The 20,585-nt window shown below is 45.0% G+C and overlaps 1 protein-coding gene across 1 annotated transcript in view; it reads left to right on the top strand.

Moving 5' to 3' along the window:
• MIPEP (mitochondrial intermediate peptidase) overlaps positions 1-20,585 on the top strand; it is a gene marked incomplete at its 5' end in the record, with an annotated part of 213,250 nt that overhangs the window by 15,443 nt on the left and 177,222 nt on the right. The window contains 2 exons of the mRNA XM_082246681.1: positions 9,645-9,733; positions 19,674-19,760. Coding sequence (XP_082102807.1) covers positions 9,645-9,733; positions 19,674-19,760 — 176 coding nt within the window. The remainder of the gene's footprint in view (positions 1-9,644; positions 9,734-19,673; positions 19,761-20,585) is intronic.

Here is a 20,585-nt window from a genome sequence, read left to right as displayed (position 1 = left end):
AAGGGCAACAAAGATAATTAGGGGAATGGAGGACATCAGCTATGAGGAAAGACTACAAGCATTGAACTTATTCTCTCTGGAGAAGACGCTTGAGGGGGGATATGATATCAATGTACAAATATTGTACTGGCGACCCTAGCACCCTGAATAATGTAATTATTGTGCAGAGGTTTGGGGCAATAATTATATAACTAGAATATATCCAATAATCACACTGCAAAAGAAAGCAATACAGATTATTTATAGGGCAGGATAAAGGATCCCACAACTAGTGTTGAGCGAACATGGACTGTATTATTCGTGTTCGTACCGAATAATTGGATTTTTGTTACCCGAACACGAACACGGACACTTTACTGTATATTCGGGTAAAAATCCGTGTTCGGTCGTTTTATTTCCGGGTTTTGCATGCTTTGGCGCTCTTTTCATGGCGGGCTTTTAACAGCCAATCAACAATCGTTTAACTGGTGTGCCTTAAGCCATCCCAGCCATGCCTGCAAATGTCTCAGTAGCTGTGATGGCCGTCTGAAGCATGTGACCAAGTCTTTATAAGTTCCAGGCAGCCGCAGCGTCTTCATTCTGCTGCTTAGATCAGGGACAGAGCACACATCAACGTGCTGGCTGCTGATTAGGGAAAGACAGGCAGGAAAAAACCATTTGTGTCCGGATAGAATTGAGGGACAGGTCGGAGTGTTTAGGCAGGGCGAGTTGTAGGCATTTTAGGGATAGAGTCTGCTGAATTATAGGGTCAGTGTCTTCTGCAAACTACAATCGATATTGCTGTGTGGGGGGTGGGGTCTGCACTCAATCCTGATCTACGATCTCTTCTCAATCCTGTTAGGGAGAGGCTGCTGCTGAATTTTAGGGTCAGAGTGTTCTACAAACTACAATCGATATTGCTGTGTGGGGTGGGGTCTGCACTTAGTTCTTCTGATCTACGATCTCTTCTCAATCCTGTTAGGGACAGAGTCTGCTGAATTTTAGGGAAACTGTGTTCTACAAACTACAATCGATATTGCTGTGTGGTGTGGGATAGGAGATAGGCAGGTGTCAGTGATCCACATCCATTTTTCTGTGTGTGGGCTGCAGTGAACACAATCTTTTTGGGGTGCAGTGAACACAATCCTTTTGGAGTGCAGTGAACAAAATCTTTGTGGGGTGCAGTGAACAAAACCTTTGTGGGGGTACAGTGAACACAATCTTTGTGGGGTGCAGTGAAGACAATCCTTGTGGGGTGCAGTGAAGACAATCCTTGTGGGGTGCAGTGAACAAAATCTTTGGGGGGTGCAGTGAACACAATCTTTGTGGGGTGCAGAGAAGACAATCCTTGTGGGGTGCAGTGAACAAAATCTTTGGGGGGGTACAGTGAACACAATCTTTGTGGGGTGCAGTGAACAAAACCTTTGTGGGGTGCAGTGAACACAATCTTTGTGGGGTGCAGTGAAGACAATCATTGTGGGGTGCAGTGGAGACAATCCTTGTGGGGTGCAGTGAACAAAATCTTTGGGGGGTACAGTGAACACAATCTTTGTGGGGTGCAGTGAACAAAACCTTTGTGGGGTACAGTGAACACAATCTTTGTGGGGTGCAGTGAACAAAACCTTTGTGGGGTACAGTGAACACAATCTTTGTGGGGTGCAGTGAAGACAATCCTTTTGGAGTGCAGTGAACACAATCTTTGTGGGGTGCAGTGAACAAAACCTTTGTGGGGTACAGTGAACACAATCTTTGTGGGGTGCAGTGAACACAATCTTTGTGGGGTGCAGTGAACAAAACCTTTGTGGGGTGCAGTGAACACAACCTTTGTGGGGTACAGTGAACACAATCTTTGTGGGGTGCAGTGAACAAAACCTTTGTGGGGTACAGTGAACACAATCTTTGTGGGGTACAGTGAACACAATCTTTGTGGGGTGCAGTGAACAAAACCTTTGTGGGGTACAGTGAACAAAACCTTTGTGGTGTACAGTGAACAAAACCTTTGTGGGGTACAGTGAACACAATCTTTGTGGGGTGCAGTGAAGACAATCCTTTTGGAGTGCAGTGAACAAAATTTTTGTGGGGTACAGTGAACACAATCTTTGTGGGGTGCAGTGAACAAAATCTTTGTGGGGTACAGTAAACACAATCTTTGTGGGGTGCAGTGAACACAATCTTTGTGGGGTGCAGTGAAGACAATCCTTGTGGGGTGCAGTGAACAAAACCTTTGTGGGGTACAGTGAACACAATCTTTGTGGGGTGCAGTGAAGACAATCCTTTTGGAGTGCAGTGAACACAATCTTTGTGGGGTACAGTGAACACAATCTTTGTGGGGTGCAGTGAACAAAACCTTTGTGGGGTACAGTGAACACAATCTTTGTGGGGTGCAGTGAACACAATCTTTGTGGGGTGCAGTGAACAAAACCTTTGTGGGGTGCAGTGAACACAACCTTTGTGGGGTACAGTGAACACAATCTTTGTGGGGTGCAGTGAACAAAACCTTTGTGGGGTACAGTGAACACAATCTTTGTGGGGTACAGTGAACACAATCTTTGTGGGGTGCAGTGAACAAAACCTTTGTGGGGTACAGTGAACACAATCTTTGTGGGGTGCAGTGAACACAATCTTTGTGGGGTGCAGTGAACAAAACCTTTGTGGGGTGCAGTGAACACAACCTTTGTGGGGTACAGTGAACACAATCTTTGTGAGGTGCAGTGAAGACAATCCTTGTGGGGTGCAGTGAAGACAATCCTTGTGGGGTGCAGTGAAGACAATCCTTGTGGGGTGCAGTGAACAAAATCTTTGGGGGGTACAGTGAACACAATTTTTGTGGGGTGCAGTGAACAAAACCTTTGTGGGGTACAGTGAACACAATCTTTGTGGGGTGCAGTGAACAAAACCTTTGTGGGGTACAGTGAACACAATCTTTGTGGGGTGCAGTGAAGACAATCCTTTTGGAGTGCAGTGAACACAATCTTTGTGGGGTGCAGTGAACAAAACCTTTGTGGGGTACAGTGAACACAATCTTTGTGGGGTACAGTGAACACAATCTTTGTGGGGTACAGTGAACACAATCTCATACTTCTGAAGCTTTGAGGGTGCTGCCTGTTCTATACTCCTCCTCCTCCTCCTCCTCCTCCTCCTCCTCATCCATCCTTTTAGGTGTACAAACAATAGTAATTGGGGCCTAGTGTGCTTCTGTACGTGTGAAAAACATACACTTTTTTTTGATCATATTTCCTATTCCGCTATTCAATAAAAACCTTTGGGGCTCAATTAAATTGCGGAATAGTCTGTGTCTGTACGTGTGAGATCCACCTTTCCAAGTTTTTGGGGTTCATCTCATACTTCTGAAGCTTTGAGGGTGCTGCCTGTTCTATACTCCTCCTCCTCCTCCTCCTCATCCATCCTTTTAGGTGTACAAACAATAGTAATTGGGGCCTAGTGTGCTTCTGTACGTGTGAAAAACATACACTTTTTTTTGATCATATTTCCTATTCCGCTATTCAATAAAAACCTTTGGGGCTCAATTAAATTGCGGAATAGTCTGTGTCGGTACGTGTAAGATCCACCTTTCCAAGTTTTTGGGGTTCATCTCATACTTCTGAAGCTTTGAGGGTGCTGCCTGTTCTATACTCCTCCTCCTCCTCTTCCTCATCCATCCTTTTAGGTGTACAAACAATAGTAATTGGGGCCTAGTGTGCTTCTGTACGTGTGAAAAACATACACTTTTTTTTGATCATATTTCCTATTCCGCTATTCAATAAGAACCTTTGGGGCTCAATTAAATTGCGGAATAGTCTGTGTCGGTACGTGTGAGATCCACCTTTCCAAGTTTTTGGGGTTCATCTCATACTTCTGAAGCTTTGAGGGTGCTGCCTGTTCTATACTCCTCCTCCTCCTCATCCATCCTTTTAGGTGTACAAACAATAGTAATTGGGGCCTAGTGTGCTTCTGTACGTGTGAAAAACATACACTTTTTTTTGATCATATTTCCTATTCCGCTATTCAATAAAAACCTTTGTGGCTCAATTAAATTGCGGAATAGTCTGTGTCGGTACGTGTGAGATCCACCTTTCCAAGTTTTTGGGGTTCATCTCATACTTCTGAAGATTTGAGGGTGCTGCCTGTTCCATACTCCTCTTCCTCATCCTCCCTTTAGGGTAGGAAAAAATTTAATCGGGCCTAGTCTGTGTTTGTACGTGTGAGATACACAGTTTTTTATCCTATTCGGCTATTCAATACACACCCTTTTGGTGTAAAAAACATTAAATTGCGGCATAGTTTGCATATTTGACATTTGCATATATTGTGCCTTGTTGCGCTGTTTTGAGTACTCCACCAACATGGCCAGTGGCAATGACGCCGTTCTCAGCTTAACTATCCCACTTCTATGACTCCTTGAAAAAACAATTCGGGCGATGATGGAAGAGGATGTGGCACAGGATGAGGAGGAGGAGGAGGAGGATGAAGAGGTAACATTTCAAAGGCTTTCAGGGCAGTCATTCGCAAGGGGCTCCGAGGGTGGGTTCCTGCACACACAAACGCCAGGGACACAATTGTCCAGCAGGGGCACAGTTCTGGAGGATGAGGAGGAGGAGGAGCTGGAGGAGGAGATGGAACCATGTTCACAGCAGGGTGGCACCCAGGCCAGCTCATGGCCATCACTGGTGCGTTGCTGGGGGGATACAGAGGACACGGACGATACACCTCCCACAGAGGACAGCCTTTCGTCGCCTCTGGGCAGCCTGGCACACATGAGCGATTACATGCTGCAGTGTCTCCACAACGACCGCCGAGTTGCCCACATTCTAACTTGTGCTGATTACTGGGTGGCCACGCTGCTGGATCCCCGTTACAAGGACAACGTACCGTCCTTAATTCACTCACTGGAGCGCGATTGCAAGATGCGCGAGTACAAGCGCACGCTGGTAGACGCGATGCTGCTGGCATTCCCATCTGACAGCGGGGCCACAGTGGAAGCACAAGGCAGAGGAGGAGGAGGTCGCCAACTCAACCAGGGCACCGCCAGCACCTCAGAAGGCAGGGTTAGCATGGCCGAAATGTGGAAAAGCTTTGTCAGCACGCCACAACAAACAGCAGCACCAGCAGCTCAGATGGAACGTCTTAGCAGGAGGCAGCATTTTACCAACATGATGGAGCAGTATGTGTGCACACGCCTACATGTAGTGAATGAGGGGTCTGCCCCCTTCAACTTCTGGGTCTCCAAATTGGGCACATGGCCTGAGCTTGCCCTTTACGCCTTGGAGGTGCTGGCGTGCCCTGCAGCCAGTGTATTATCTGAACGGGTATTTAGCACGGCTGGGGGTGTTATAACAGACAAGCGCAGCCGCCTGTCCAGAGACAATGTGGACAAGCTCACGTTCATTAAAATGAACCAGGCATGGATCCCACGGGACTTTTCCGTACCTTGTGCAGAATAGCAATGGATTTTTATATAGGCCCCGGGTTGGCCATATTCACTGTGACCGCTCTTCTGTCACTTGTAAACACAGAAGTCTGGCTTCTATGCTCGCTTCCCCAGGCAGCACCCTCAGAACCTCCCCAGACAGCGCGAAGGCCGGACAAGGAGGGACAGTTGCCGATGCATGGATGTGTTTATGGGCTTCAGAGACAGCATCCCATGTTGAATTAGGCATGCATGGCTGCACCCTTCCTCCTCTGGGTGCATGCCAAGGCACGGCCCTTAAGGCCCTTCAAAATCCTCAGCACCAAGACCATGATGCTCTTAATCCGGCCCTGGTCCTCCTCCACCGCCGCTTCCACCTACACCGCCCATAGGTGTGCGCAGCCTATTGCATTAGGGTGTGCACCCCAAAGTTGAAATACACATGCATGTGTTTGCCTACATGTACATGGCCCCGATACATTACTCTCCCTGCTGGCAAAGAGAAATAGAGCAGAGCAGGTGCGAGGGAGATCTTTCCCATCTCCTCACTGGCAAACAGAGCGATAATGCTATGTGCCCTAGGTGATTAGGGTGTGCCCAGGTACACCAGGCACACCCTGTGCGCACGCCTATGACACCGCCACATCCACCACCACCTCAACCTCCCTCCTACTCCATATGGGCCTCGTCCTTCAGAGATGAAGAACATTGTTTTATTTTTCTGTTTTTTTTTTGTTGTTTTAAGTTATTTCCCTATCCACATTTGTTTGCAGAGCACTTGCCATGCTCTTAACTACGTTTTGCTGCCATTTGCAGCACTCTAGCCCTTTCCATTGGTGTTTTAGAGCCATTTTAGTGCCTTAAAGTTCGGGTCCCCATTGACTTCAATGGGGTTCGGTGTCCGGGAAAAGTTCGGTAAAAGTCCGGGACACGGACCCGGACTTTTTTTTAAAGTTCGGCCGAACCCGTCAAACACGGACATCTAGGTGTCCGCTCAACCCTACCCACAACCTCATTATTATTCTTAGTTAAATCTCCTAAAATTCAAGGATATGGTGAAATTACAGACTGCACAAATAGTATTGAAAGCATAAAAATATTTACTACCAGGAAATATGCAAAAATGATTTATTGTAAGCGAGGCGGGTTATAATTGAAGGGGAATATTGAATTTTAGGACGCTGTTGCGTGGACAACTAGGAAAAGCTTCTTGACTTGTGAAGTGAACTCAAATGTCTAAGGATAAACTAGTTTAAAAAGGTATAAATACAAGGTACAAGAATGAAGGTGTTTGAACTATTAGGCCCCTTTCACATGAGCAGATTGTTTGGGTCCGCCTGTCCTTTTTTAGGCAGATCTGATCAGATCACCCATTGTTCTCTATGGGGCGGTGGACGTCAGTGGACATGTGTCTGCTGCCACCAATCGGGCATCCAATCTGAGAAAAAAGCACTAAAAACAGATGTATGGTGATACGTTTGCCATCTGTCCATTGGATCCGACCACCCCATACAGGAGAACAGGCTGTGTCTCCTTATCGGCTGGCAGATCTGCTTGGACGGATCCGCTTCGTCTGTTTGTTACAACAAAATGACATCAATTGAGGCATCAGTAGGATAAATGTTGCTGCTGGCGGGTACTTCTGGTGGTTACTGCTGGCGGGTAATGCTGGTGGATGGGAAGGTTCTGGAATGCGTTGTACAGGGTGCCAGGTTCAGGAATGCGTTGTACAGGGTGCAAGGTTCAGGAATGCGTTGTACGGGGTGCAAGGTTCAGGAATGCGTTGTACAGGGTGCAAGGTTCAGGAATGCGTTGTACAGGGTGCAAGGTTCAGGAATGCGTTGTACGGGGTGCAAGGTTCAGGAATGCGTTGTACGGGGCTGCAAGGTTCAGGAATGCGTTGTACGTGGTGCAAGGTTCAGGAATGCGTTGTACGGGGTGCAAGGTTCAGGAATGCGTTGTACGGAGTGCAAGGCTTAGGAATTAGTTAAACTGCAAAGACACCAATTAGTTAAATATTGCACACTTATCTTAAAATCTTGATTAGCAGCATACAGGAGCCGAGGGAAGAATGGGGGCATCGTCATATGAAACATAGAGTGCAGCATTGTAACATTTATACAGCATCCAGGGATTAGTGGGCAATCCGGGGGCAGCCACAAGGAGAGTGATTGGAGCTGTCAAGTTGAAACACTGATGTCGGATGTGGGCGGGGATGGTATGCGGGGCTCCACCCCTTTTTTCTGTGCATAGACAAACTGCAGCTGGCCAGGGAGGAAGGTGGTAGGGGGCGGGACCAATTGTAACTAGGGATATAACGATATCAAAATCTCACGGTACGATACAATTTCGATATTGACCTCACGGTACGATATTTATTGCGATATTGTGGAAAAGCTCATGGTATTGTTAAATAGCTCATGATAGTGTTTGTGATGATAATAGCGAAAAAATACGGACATTTATTCTGCTTTTGCCAGTCAACAGGCAATTTATTTTTGTATTTATGGATCCATGACAACATAAAACACTGATCACATAGTGCTTTTAAAGTGCAAGTTGTAGTCAGGAACATCAATATTCTGTATAGTAATATTTGGTTGCATAGCTGATTCTTCTGTGCAATGTTCAAGTTAAGAAGCAGCTAGAACAATTGTAAACAAACAATAGGCAATTCCCTTTAAAGAGGAAGTAAAGTCCAAAAAAAAATCCGAGGAAAAAAAAAGCCCTGTAAAGAGAAAGGCATAATGAGCTAGTATGCATCGCATACTAGCTCATTATGTAGTACTTACCTTAAAACGAAGCCCCCACCGTGCCGCCACCTCAGCGACAGGACGGCGACATGTCCTGCCGTCCCGCTTCCGGGTTCGCGTCCTCCGGCCATCTGATTGGCCAGAGGCGCGATTACATCACTCCCGCGCATGCGCGCGGGAGCCGCCGTTCACGGCACTGAGCTCTGAAGGAACGGCACGGGTGGCCGTTCCCTCAGAGCGCCTGCGCCGATGACGTCATCGGCAGTTTGCGCTGTAAATATCTCCTAAACGGTGCAAGTTTGGGAGATATTTATAGCACCTATAGGTAAGCCTTAATATAGGCTTACCTATAGGTAAAAGTTATACAAGAGGGTTTACAACCTCTTTAAGTGCAAACAAAGATCAAGTTAAGTCAGGTTTTAATGTGCAAGGCAAATAAAGGCAGCTTTTTAAAACTGGTATTTAGGAACATAACTTAAACTTAAATAAAATAGTCAGTCAAAAAGCCTTTAAAAAAACACTGACCTATCATTTAGCTTATGTTCATGTTTTTCATCAGAAAGATCAAAATATCTACATTGCAAGAAAAAAAAAAAAAACCAGTAAAAAAAACCTCTGGTCTATGTAGTTAACAATGATTTGTTCCGCGGGACTGTGTTTATTCCTCTTGCTTTTTGACGGACACCTGTCCTTTTAAATATTGTAACCCAACCACGACGATATCGAGACACGACCACGACGATATCGAGACGACCACGACGATACGATATCGCGATATCTTCGATATCGTTACATCCCTAATTGTAACTACTTTGTGCATCCACAGCGGTGTATAATTCAGGTTTAATATACACCACTGTGGGTGCACATACAGTAGTTACAATTGGTCCAGCCCCCCTACCACCTTCCTCCCCAGCCAGCTGCTGTTTGTCTATGCACGGAACAAAGGGTCGCATACCTGGCCCCGCCCACACCCAACATCAATGCTTAAACTTGACCACTCCAATCACTCTCCTTATAGCTGCCCCAGATTGCCCACCAATCACTGGATGCTGTATAAATGTTACACTGCTGAGGTATGTGGCCAGCCCCCCCCGACGCCAATGCCCTCAATCGAGTATAAGCCGAGGGGGACTTTTTCAGCATAAAAAATGTGCTGAAAAAGTCTGGCTTATACACAAATATACATGGTAATTGTTTTGTGATTGTCTACTACTGGATAATTACTTTTTTATTTTTTTGTTGTATTTTACATGTTTGAAATACACTGAACTGCATGTTAGTTATAGTCTATCAGTTCTTTCCACTGCATTGTGTAAGGAATGGTAAGGAACTTTATTGTGGATTAGTGAAATGGAAGTAATGCGGTTACTGTTGACTGCTGCTCTGTGTTTATTGCATACTATTCGAAGATGGTTTGTTCTTGTGTTCTAAAGTTTAATAGAACTCTCTAACATTTATGTTTAGCTTCTTTTGTGACTAATAACATGTTTTGATCTCTGCAGGCTGACTTTGTGAAGGCCGCTCACCCCGACTCCTCATTCAGAGATGCAGCTGAGGAAGCCTGCAGGAACATAGGTACCATGGTGGAGAAGTATGTCACCTATGTCTCTGCTACATTTTGCTGTTTAGTGTGAATAGAAGAGTGGTTTGCATTGTAACTACTGCTTTAAAACGGTTGTATACCCCGCTGGTGATATTTACCCACAGGTAAGCCTATAATAAGGCTTACCTGTAGGTAAAATGAATATCTCCTAAACCTGCATGGTTTAGGAGATCTTCACCCTGCATACAGCTCTGAAGGTCCAGCGTATCGTGCCGGAACTTCAGAGCTCCTTGCTGGAATGTGGGGCTCCGACCCGCGGGATTGACATAATTGCGGCTCCGGCCACTCACGGCTCCAGAGCCCGCGAACCCAGAAGAAACGCAGAGGGATCATGTCAGCCCCCTCAGCGGTGACTGGGGGCCGCTCGCGGGGGCTTCATTCTAAGGTATTTCATAATGTGGTGGGGAGGGGGGTCATATTTTAGGTTAATAGCTCTGATCAGGGGCTTGTTAGTGTCAGTCTGCTGAACAGTTATGATATAAGTTTATGGTAATTGAAGTGACCATGAGCTTATAGCAGAGGAGGGGGTGGAATGCAGGTCCATACAGCCTACAGACCTAGCCAGCTGGAAGCAGTGCTGTAGGGCCGTACGGACCTGGCAGCAAATGGGTTAACGTGGGTTGTAAACCCTTGCATTTACCCAGTGAAGGGACTATCCTCAGGTGATGCATAGAGATGAAACAAATCCTCCAACATAAGTTGTACCTGTTTATTCGCAGCCTTCTCTTCTCTACACATATTCAAAGTCCAGAATTTATAAAGCTTGTCTGAGCTGTCAGAAAATAGAGGTGGAGAGCTGAATTTAAAGTCTGCAGAGCTCAGTGGGGAGAACTCTGAGAGCTGATTGGAGGGAAGAGACACCCCCCCCCCCCACACTCTACACAGCTCACAGGAACCCAGGTGAGGCTGTCAATCTGCTGGAGGTTCCTCCCTTGTCACCTTTTTTCTCTTGGGATCAGGAAATCTTGTCAGAAATGACTCATGCAGAAAAATGGGGCAGCAGACAGAAATTACACTTAGTGCTCTAGATAGAAACAAGTACACACTATAGAGGTATATGCTTTGCACATTTATTTCATTTACAACCACTTGACCTCCAAACGATTTTACCCCCTTCATGACCAGAGCATTTTTTGCTTTTCTGCACTGCGCAACTTTACCTGGCAATTACGTAGTCATGCAACACTGTATGCAAATTACATTTTTATCTTTTGTTTTTAACACAAATAGAGCTTTCTTTTGTTGGTACTTATTTACCACTTGGTTTATTTTTTGCGATGTAAACTAAAGACTGTTTACAACCACTTTAAAGCAACTCCGCTAAATCAAAACTGGCCCCTGGGTCCTCTGCAAAGAAGAAAGTACATACTTATCTCTACAGCTGTTGCACCATTGAAAACCTCTGTAAAAAAGGAAAAATCCCCGCCTTAAAGTGGATGTAAGCCCCATTCATGAAATTTTGACCACGCCTATCTGTAGCTAGAGTGTGAGGGGCTTGCGCTTAGGATACCTCGGTTCGGTGAATATGAGTAATACCAATAACTCAATAATAAATCAATAAATTAAATACATAAGCTGCTGCTGGTAGAAAAGGTGATACCTTTCAAACAATACTGAAAAACTAAGTACCTGCGCTGCTTAAACCGAAACCAAAACATCAGTTATGCTAATAAATAAATATCATCATAAAGTGCTCGTGCAAATAAAAGCCTTTGAGAACGCTCTGATTGGTGGAGCGAAACGCGTCAAGCCGTCCGAACACGTAGTACGTAATTTCCGGCTGCAACCTCTTCCGGCTTCCGGTTACACGGGTGGAACGCACGGCCATTCGTTTGGCGTCCCGTGGGTTTGCTAAAGGCGGATTGACTCTTCATGTATTGTAAGTGTATCTTTTTATTGCGTGGATAATAAACTTTTAGAATATACTGCACGATGATGGCCCTTTTCTTTTTATGATACTGGGGAGCATTACCTGGATAATTACCTGGATATAGAGGCACAGGAGATCTACAGCTTATATCCATTGGCGATCCATAGAGGCGGTCACCTTATATAACCAGTTTTAAGGCGATATTTCTCTCAGCTTCTGGTGAGTGTGGGACCGAGAGGGGAGCACCAACTCACTAGGACTGAGCACCGGCACTTTATTCATATATTTTGAGCACGGAGCACTTATAGGAGCACAAGAGACTTGCACTTTATTCAGTTTGGAAGATATTAACTGTTATGAACTCTATATTTATAATTATTTTTGATATATGATATGTTACACATATGAGTTTAATTTTATAATACTTATGCTGTTATTTATATTTAGTGTAACACTACATTTATATGCACAGTTGCACAGTTATTTATTTGCACGAGCACTTTATGATGATATTTATTTATTAGCATAACTGATGTTTATGGTTTCGGTTTAAGCAGCGCAGGTACCTATCTGTAGCGTTTTCTTATCTCTCTTTAAAGCTCTAAGTTCTGTGGCTTTCTCCTGCTCCATTCTTCTGTTAGCAGCATGATAACTTCTTACAAGTATGAATTTGTGTTTTTCGGGGTGGGTGCTGTGATGGAACCGACCCAAACTCTGCTTAAGTGCTTCTGTCAGTATACTGCTTCCTCCAGCTCTTCCTGTTTCTGCCTGTGTGGAGAGGGGGGTGTGTGCCTTTCCTCCAGTCAGCTGTCTCACAGTGTATGGCCAAACTTTCCTCCCGCAGGTGAATCAGGAAGTGAAAATTCTAACAGGACGTGCACTTTCTAAACCGTTTGGAAAGCTGAAGACAGCACATATACAAGTAAAACTTATGTAGGGAGATTTGTTTCATCTCTGTATTTCTACTATCTATCTTGTTATTTTGTCTCTATCATTCACTGGATATGGACTGTCATAAAATGTAACATAATTTATATATTATAATATATAATTTATATATTCTGACTTTTATTTTCAAACGATTGTGAAACACACTTTTGACTAAAGATTATAAGAAAAAAACAATGCTGAAGGGAATTTGTACTGCGGAAATATGGAGAAGGTAATAACCTGGAACAAGTATGCAAATCCAATGTTCTGACCTTTTAATCCCCAAGCTGCTTGCAGTTGACACAAGGTATTAAAGATGGAAGCAGCCAGTTCAAAATTAGAAGACCCAAGTTCTCTGCAGAGGTTTCCATTAACAGTCCCCTATATATTTGCACAATTTTAATGTTTTTTGATTTTTTATAACCTCAAATATCCAAACTAAAGTTGTTAATTTCCATATTTGGCTACATACCTGTTACTTCCCGTCAAGTAATCCAGTGATGATCAGCAATTCACAGAAGATCCAAAGCTTAAATAAAAACTTTTCTTGGATCAATCTGTATATTGATGAACAGTGATACTGTAACTTGCACTTGTTATTTCTTACACCTACAGTGTATTTGCTACTTGCATTGCTCCGCCTAAAGCTAGCTTGTGAAATCTTTTGTAATCAAGTCATCTGTAACAATTCCATGCCCCAGCAGAGATTACACTCTGTTGTCCATCGCACAGTCCTGAAGAAGCACTATTTCTTTATCGTACATCACGGGACACAAAGCCGGTAATAATGATTATCTGGGTTACACGCTACCTTTAGGTGATTGGACACTGGCAACCAATAGGACGTTCCTCCCATATAACCCCTCCCATACAGGAAGAACCTCAGTTTTTTTTTTACCAGTGTCCTGAAGGTGGTGGTCATGGCTGTTAAAGCTCTTCAATCTTAAATGATGTCCCTGTAAGGGGGCTTTTTGATTGGATCCATTCGGATGGCTAAGCGCTAAGTGGATAGTACCAGAGACTTGGCTAAGAAGACAGAGGTTTTGTCTGTAATGTGACCCATCTGGGCGCTGGACCCTGATAATTGGAACCCTGTTATTTATTATCCCAAGGAGTTTGCCAGCAGGGTGCTCTACGAGTCCAAGGGTGTGGACCCCATGAAAAAGGGAGACCCGGTCCTTGAAAGTCTGATTGACAAAGCCCGCCGTGATGGGTAAAGTTTGGGTCCTGTATAGGACCCTGCGGCGGGACTGGTAAGTCTGTTGCTTTTTTTTCCCCTCCTTTTTAAAAAAAAAAAAAAGAGTTTGCAGGGAAAGAATTGCACATTTTCTCTCCTGGGATGTAGTACCGTGTTTTGACCACTAGATGTCTGTTCGGCAGAAATGTATTTTGCCTGTGTATCTTCTGTGTCTGGACTCTCCTGTCAGCTTGGCTCTGTTTCTCCATATATCCCTATGGGCGGCAACAAATGACGTCACGGTCGTGCACGGGGATCGCCTGTAACTCTTCTAAGCGGTGCTGCTGGCTGGATGTGACTGTTTCTCTGCTAAGCTGAGCTGCTGACCGGGACCTATAGGACACAGAGCAGGTTGCAGTTTCTGTTTGGGCACGTGAATTTGGAGGCTTGCACACAACTACACAGTAGGAGCAGGGTAGTTCTGTGATAGCTGTACAGTGCTAGGTCAGAGTTTTTGTCAACCTTTTGTGCAGCAGGTTGTTACCTTACTCTGGGTCTTACTTTATGTAAAGCAATGTTTTACAAAAAAGAAGTGTGGGCGGGGGGGGGGGGGGGGTTGCAGCAGGGAAAGGGACAAGTGTTCCTGCATCAGGATAAAAAATAGTCCTAGTTTGGCTCCCGCTGTGCTATCTTCCTCTGAGAGGCCTGAGGCAACTGGTCAGTCTAAGCCATTACGCTTATCAGGTATTGTTGCTACCTCCAATGCCTCAGTGTCTACCTATGTTACTAAGGCTGACCTGGCACCTGCATTGGCTAGCCTTGAAGGTAAAATAGCCGGAATGATTGCTTCTGTTTCACAGGGTGGGAGAAAATGGGATAGACCCCCCCTCTACTGTACCTGGGCCCAGCAGGGATGCTGCAGAGCTCCCAGGCTCTCAAGGTCTTGCAGGGGCTTCTGGTTTAGAGCCAGATTGGGCAGAAGACGTTGAAGAGGTAGCTGTTAATGATTTGGAAGACGAGCAGGCTGAAGATGGCCAGATTCTGGGGAATCTCTCTGAAGCTACTTATTCAGTCCCTCACCAAAATGGTTCGGACAGGGTTTAAATTACCTCCTCTGGAAATGCCAGGAGCCTCATTTTCTTCTTTGGGTTCTTTGCGACCTCAGCAGAATTCCTAGGCTTTTCTTTTACACCCCCTGCTGGAACAGCTGCTGTATGTGGATTGGGATCATCCTGATAGGTTGTTCATGCCTCCAAAGAGATTTTCATTGCTTTATCCTATGGAGGAAAAATTCAAGAGGAAGTGGTGAATGCCTTCGGTAGACGCTGCTATTTCTTCTGTGAACAAGAATTTGACCTGTCCGGGTGATAATGCTAGGTTTTTAAGGATCCAGCAGATAAAAAGTTGGAATCCTTACTTAAAGCTTCCTTTGCCGTCACTGGCTCTGCTGTTCAACCAGCTATAGCCGCTATAGGAGTTTGCCAATCCTTAAATGATTGCTTTAAAAGGGTGATTAGATGTCTGCCTATTCAAGGGCAGTCTTCTGAAGATTTGGCGGAGTTTCCTCGCGTCTTCTGGTTTGCGGTAGATGCCCTAAAGGATTCTATCCAACAAATTTCCGGAGTTGCTCTTCTCTCTATTCATATGCGTAGAGTACAATAGCTTAAGAATTGTTTGGTAGAATTACCTTGTAAAGCACTACTGACAGCTTTTCCTTTCCATGGGAAACATTGTTGCCTGTTAAAAGAAGGATTTAACATACATTTTTATAAAGCTCCAAGTTTTTATGGTACCTCCTAACACGTCAGCTTCTAAGCCGTTCCGACGGTCTCAGCCGTCAGGGTTTAGAAGACCTCAAAATTAAGATCCGAAAAAATCCTGGGTCCAAAGACCTGTTAAATCAGGTTTCAAATCTGCCTTATGAAAGCAGCGCCCCCACTCGTTCGGGAGGGGGGAAAGCACCTACAGTTCTCAGAAACTTGGGAAGGAGTGGTGAAGGACAGGAGGGTCTTGTCCACAGTGGTACAGGGCTACTTGACAGAGTTCAGATAGTTTCCTCCTTCTCGGTTACTGGGTTCAAATGTCTGTTTGCCCAGTAAAAAGAAGTCCTTGTTCCAGGCCCTGGAACATTTGTGGGTGCAGGGCGTTATTGTGGAGGTTTCAACCAGCGAAAGGTTCACAGGTTTTTACTCAAATCTTTTTACAGTGCCAAAACCAAATGGCGAGGTAAGACCCATTCTAGATCTCAAAGCTCTGAACCAGTATCTGACCATTCCGTCTTTTCGCATTGAATCAATCTGCTCTGTGGTAGTCTCTCTAGGAAGAGGAGATTTTCTGGCTTTCATAGATATCAACGATGCATACCTCCCATGTACCAATTTTCAGGCTCCATCAGAGGTTTTTGCGTTTTGTAGTAGGACTGTCCCATTTTCAGATTATGGCTCTGCCATTTGGTCTGGCCACAGCTCCCCGGGTGTTGGCCCAGAATTTGGCTCTTCTAGGGTCTCAGGGCTTCTCAGTAATGGGTTACCTAGATGACCTGCTGATCCAGAATCGGTCAGGACCAGGTCTAAGATGGAATGTTTCTCAGACCCTCCAGTTCTTACAAAATCTGGGTTGGGTTGTAAACTTAGAAAATTCATCCTTAAGGCCTGTTCAAATTCTGGAATGTTTGGGTCTGATTCTCGATACTGCTCAGGCAAGGATTTTCCTGCCGTCAAAAAAGGTTCTGGCCTTGAAGGGTCTGGAGCGGTTGTTAAGAGAGGAAAAAGTTTCCCTCTATACGGCTGTGCATGAAGCTGCTAGGCAAGATGGTGTCCTCATTGGAAGCAGGGAAAGACAGGATCTGACCTCAGCAACCTAAGCAAGGGGAAATCTTTTCTGCCCTTGACCTGGAAAGTAGTAACCACAGACACCAGCCTTGTGGGCTGGGGAGCGGTCCTGGAGGAAATCTCTATCCAGGGAAGGTGGTCTCTGTAGAAAAGGTTTTTCCCATCAACATCTTGGAGGTCAGTGTAGCCCGTTTGGTGCTGGTTTCTTGGATGGCGCTGGTTTCTTGGATGACCAGACTGCGGGGGTGTCCTGTCAGAATTCAGTCCGACAACGTGACTCTGGTGGCTTATATCAATCATCAGTGGGGAACCAGAAGCCAATTGGTGCAGAAGGAGGTGAACCACATCCTGTCTTGGGCAGAAGATAGTCATGTTCCATGTCTGTCAGCAGTTTTCATCCCGGGGGTGGACAACTGGCAGGCAGACTTTCTATGTCACCAGCAGTTGTTTCCAGGGGAGTGGTCCCTGCATCCGGAGGTCTTTCAACTGATCTGCCAATGTTGGGGGTACCCCCAACGTAGATTTATTGGCATCCAGGTTCAACAACAAGCTAGACAGGTTTGTTTCCAGTACCAGGGATCTGATCGCGATCAGGGCGGTTGCCTTAGTGATTCATTGGTTTTGGTTCAAACTGATCTACGTGTTCCCTCCGGTCCAACTTTTGCCACATCTGTTGGGTGAAGGGGAAGCCGGTGATCCTAGTGGCTCTGGCTTGGCCCAGGAGACTTTGGTTCATGGAAATCGTAAAATTAGCAGTGGAGAAGGCATGGTTGCTTCCATGTCGTCCAGACCTGCTCTCCCAAGGTCCCATATTCCACCCTACTTTACGGTCACTGAATTTGACGGTTTGGCTATTGAGACCAGAATCTTAAGAGATCGTGGGGTCACTGGTCCAGCTCTGGCTACATTGATAAATGCCAGAAAGCCTTTCTCTAGGAGAATCTATTAAAGGGTCTGGAGATCCTACATTTCTTGGTGGGAATTTGAGGTGGCATCCTCGTAAGTATATCATTGGAAGAATTCTTTCTTTTCTTCAAATAAGAATGAACTTGAAACTAGCATTAGGAAACAATAAGGGGCAGATCTCCGCCTTGTCTATTTTCTTTCAGAAACCATTAGCAATGCACTCCTTGGTGTGGGCTTTTTTGCAAGCTGTGATTTGCACATTTCCACCTGTCAAGTTACCCCTATGTCCTTGGGACTTAAATATTATGCTCTCTGTGGTACAAAACCAACCTATCAGGCATAATCCCTTGGTTCTCTTGATAAGGAAATTGGTCTTTTTGGTTGCCATAACCTCGGCCCGAAGGGTGTCAGAATTGGCGGCTCTTTCCTGCAAAGAGCCATTTTTTGATCCTTCATCAGGACAGGGTTGTTCCTACGTCCTAATCCGGCCTTTTTGGCTAAGGTAGTTTCCGGTTTTCATCTAAACCAAGATATTGTTCTACCTTCCTTTTTTCCGACTCCTCAGACTACGGAGGAGAAATTGTTGCATTCTCTTGATGTAGTACGAGCGGTCAGTCTATTTAAAAATGTTCGCATTAATTCGTAGTACTGATGCTTTCTTTATCCTGCCAGAAGGGCCTAAGAAAGGCCAAGCAGCAACCAGTTCCACTATTTCTAAGTGGATTAGTCAGGTCATTGCTCAGGCATAAGACTTAAAGGGTAAAGTTCCACCCTTTAGGTTAAAAGCTCACTCTACCAGGAGGGTAGGTGCTTCATGGGCAGTGCATCATCAGGTGTCTATGGCTTAGATTTGCAAAGCTGTTACCTGGTCTTCAGTTCATACATTCACAAAGTTTTACCAAGTGGATGTAAGAGCCCGAGAAGGGGCTTCATTTGGAAGTAGCGTACTTTGGGCAGTAGTATGAGCTCTTTCTTTGCCCAGGGGAAATTTTGGGGTTACTGTGTCCCCTCCCCTCATGGGCATTAGTTTAGGACATCCAAGATAGTCAGTCATTATTACCAACTCTGTGTCCCGTGATCTACAATAAAGAAAATAGGATTTTTCCTTCAACCTACCTGTTAAATTGTTTTCTTAGAGTACATCATGGGACACAGAGGTCCCTCCCCTCTTTTCTTGGATCTTCATTGCTTGCTTCAAAAACTGAGGTTGTTCCTGTATGGGAGGGGTTATATGGGAGGAACTTCCTTTCTATTGGTTGCCAGTGTCCAATCAGCTAAAGGTAGCGTATAACCCAGATAGTCATTATTACCGGCTCTGTGTCCCGTGATGTACTCCAAGAAAAGGATTTTACAGGTAAGTTGAAGGAAAAATCCTATGTTTTACTCCTCTCAGACATGATGGGAGAGGCTTACAAAATCAAAGCACATCATTGCTGTAAGGGGCCAGTGTTGTCCATTTTATTAGTGCATAGTGCACACCGTTGTCTATGTCAAGCATATTTATAAAAGTTTAGGTATGGACCATTTTATTTTTATAGATGCACTGGTCTAGTTTGGACCAATGCAAGTTTATATGTGCCATACCTGGCCAATCCTTGAGGAAATCACTCTAGTAGGCACCGCTAATACAGTGATCACCGTTATCTTCCGGGTTCTGTGCTGAGTGGCTGCCCAGCTGCTTAGTGAACGCAGGAGGCCACTCACTTGGCATGGGCTCTATTCAGAGAACACTTTTTGCATTTTCTCGTTGAATGCAAAATGCTGTTTGATTGGACAAGGTATAAATCATGATGTCACTGCCCCTCCTTTCTATCTTGTCCAATCAGAGAACATTGGTTGAGAAAAAGCAGTGTTCTCTAGAGTCTGTGCCAAGCAACCTTCTGTGTTTAATATGCATTAGGGCAGCTGCTTGGCATGGGACCTGGAAGCTAGCAGCGATCACTGTAGTGACCGTGCTTACCAGTGATAAACTTGTTTGTTTTCAGACTCAGGTCTGAACCCACATTTGCAAGACCACTAGAAAGCTATCGCCCATACGGGCCAATCATCTGCGACTTGGACACTCCTCCCAACCCGCAGTCACACATACACAACCCCAATTCCAAAAAAATTAAGGCTGATTTTGGGAAACCGTTAAATCAATGAGTTTAGCCCCCCTTTAAATGGTGAAGAAAATATTTATTTATTTCAGATGTTGCTTTTATTTTGTTGAAGGTTGAACACCAATGTGGAGTTATGTCAAAGTTTGAGAGAACTTCTAGAAAACAAAGCTCTGATGGATTCCCTTGATCCTGAGACCAGGTAGCTTGTGTATGTTTTATATCACCCTTTCGAGTGGTTGTAAAGGTTTTTTTTTCTTTTTTTAAACTTAAAATAACAAACCTGGTATACTTCACTGCTCTGTGCAATTGTTTTACTTTTGCACAGAGTGCCCTAGAGCCCCTAATGGTTCCCCTGCTGGCGCTGTCCACCTCTCACTCCTCTTCTGTGTCTTCCCCCCAGCAAGCCACTTCTAACAAGGCAGACATGCAGGCTTGCTCCCGAGCTGGTCTGTGTTCGTCCATAGACACGCACAGCACAGTTCGGCCCCGCTCCCTCCTTACGTGATTTGACTGACAGCCAATGGCTCCTTCTGCTCCCAGCAAAGTCTGTGAGAGAGGGGAGAATGGTTATGAGAGCTGAAGCCGAGCAGAGCAATGGAAGCACTGCTAGTGTGTGTGTGTGTGTGTGTGTGTGTGTGTATATATGTGTGTGTATATATGTGTGTGTGTGTGTGTGTGTATACATTTGGAATATGTATATATACTGCTCAAGAAAATAAAGGAACACATTTTAATTAGAGTATAAAAAAGTACCAGGATATTGTTCTGGTCAGTTAAGTAGCAGAGGGGGTTGTTAGTTTCAGCTGCTTTGGTGTTAGTGAAATTAACAGGTGCACTAGATGGGCAAAAATGAGACAACCTCCACAACAGGAATGGTTTTACAGGTGGAGGCCTTCTTTTTTTTTTATTTTACCTACTCTTCTTTTCTGACAGTTTTTTCACTAGTTTTGCATTTGGCAAGGGTCATTGTCACTACTGGTAGCAAGAGGCGATGCTTGGACCCTATAAAGGTTGCACAGGCATT

This window comes from Pelophylax lessonae, assembly GCF_965119305.1.
Source record: "Pelophylax lessonae genome assembly, chromosome: 2".
Taxonomy (NCBI): Eukaryota; Metazoa; Chordata; class Amphibia; order Anura; family Ranidae; genus Pelophylax; species Pelophylax lessonae.
This window is presented reverse-complemented; position numbering and strand designations above follow the sequence as displayed.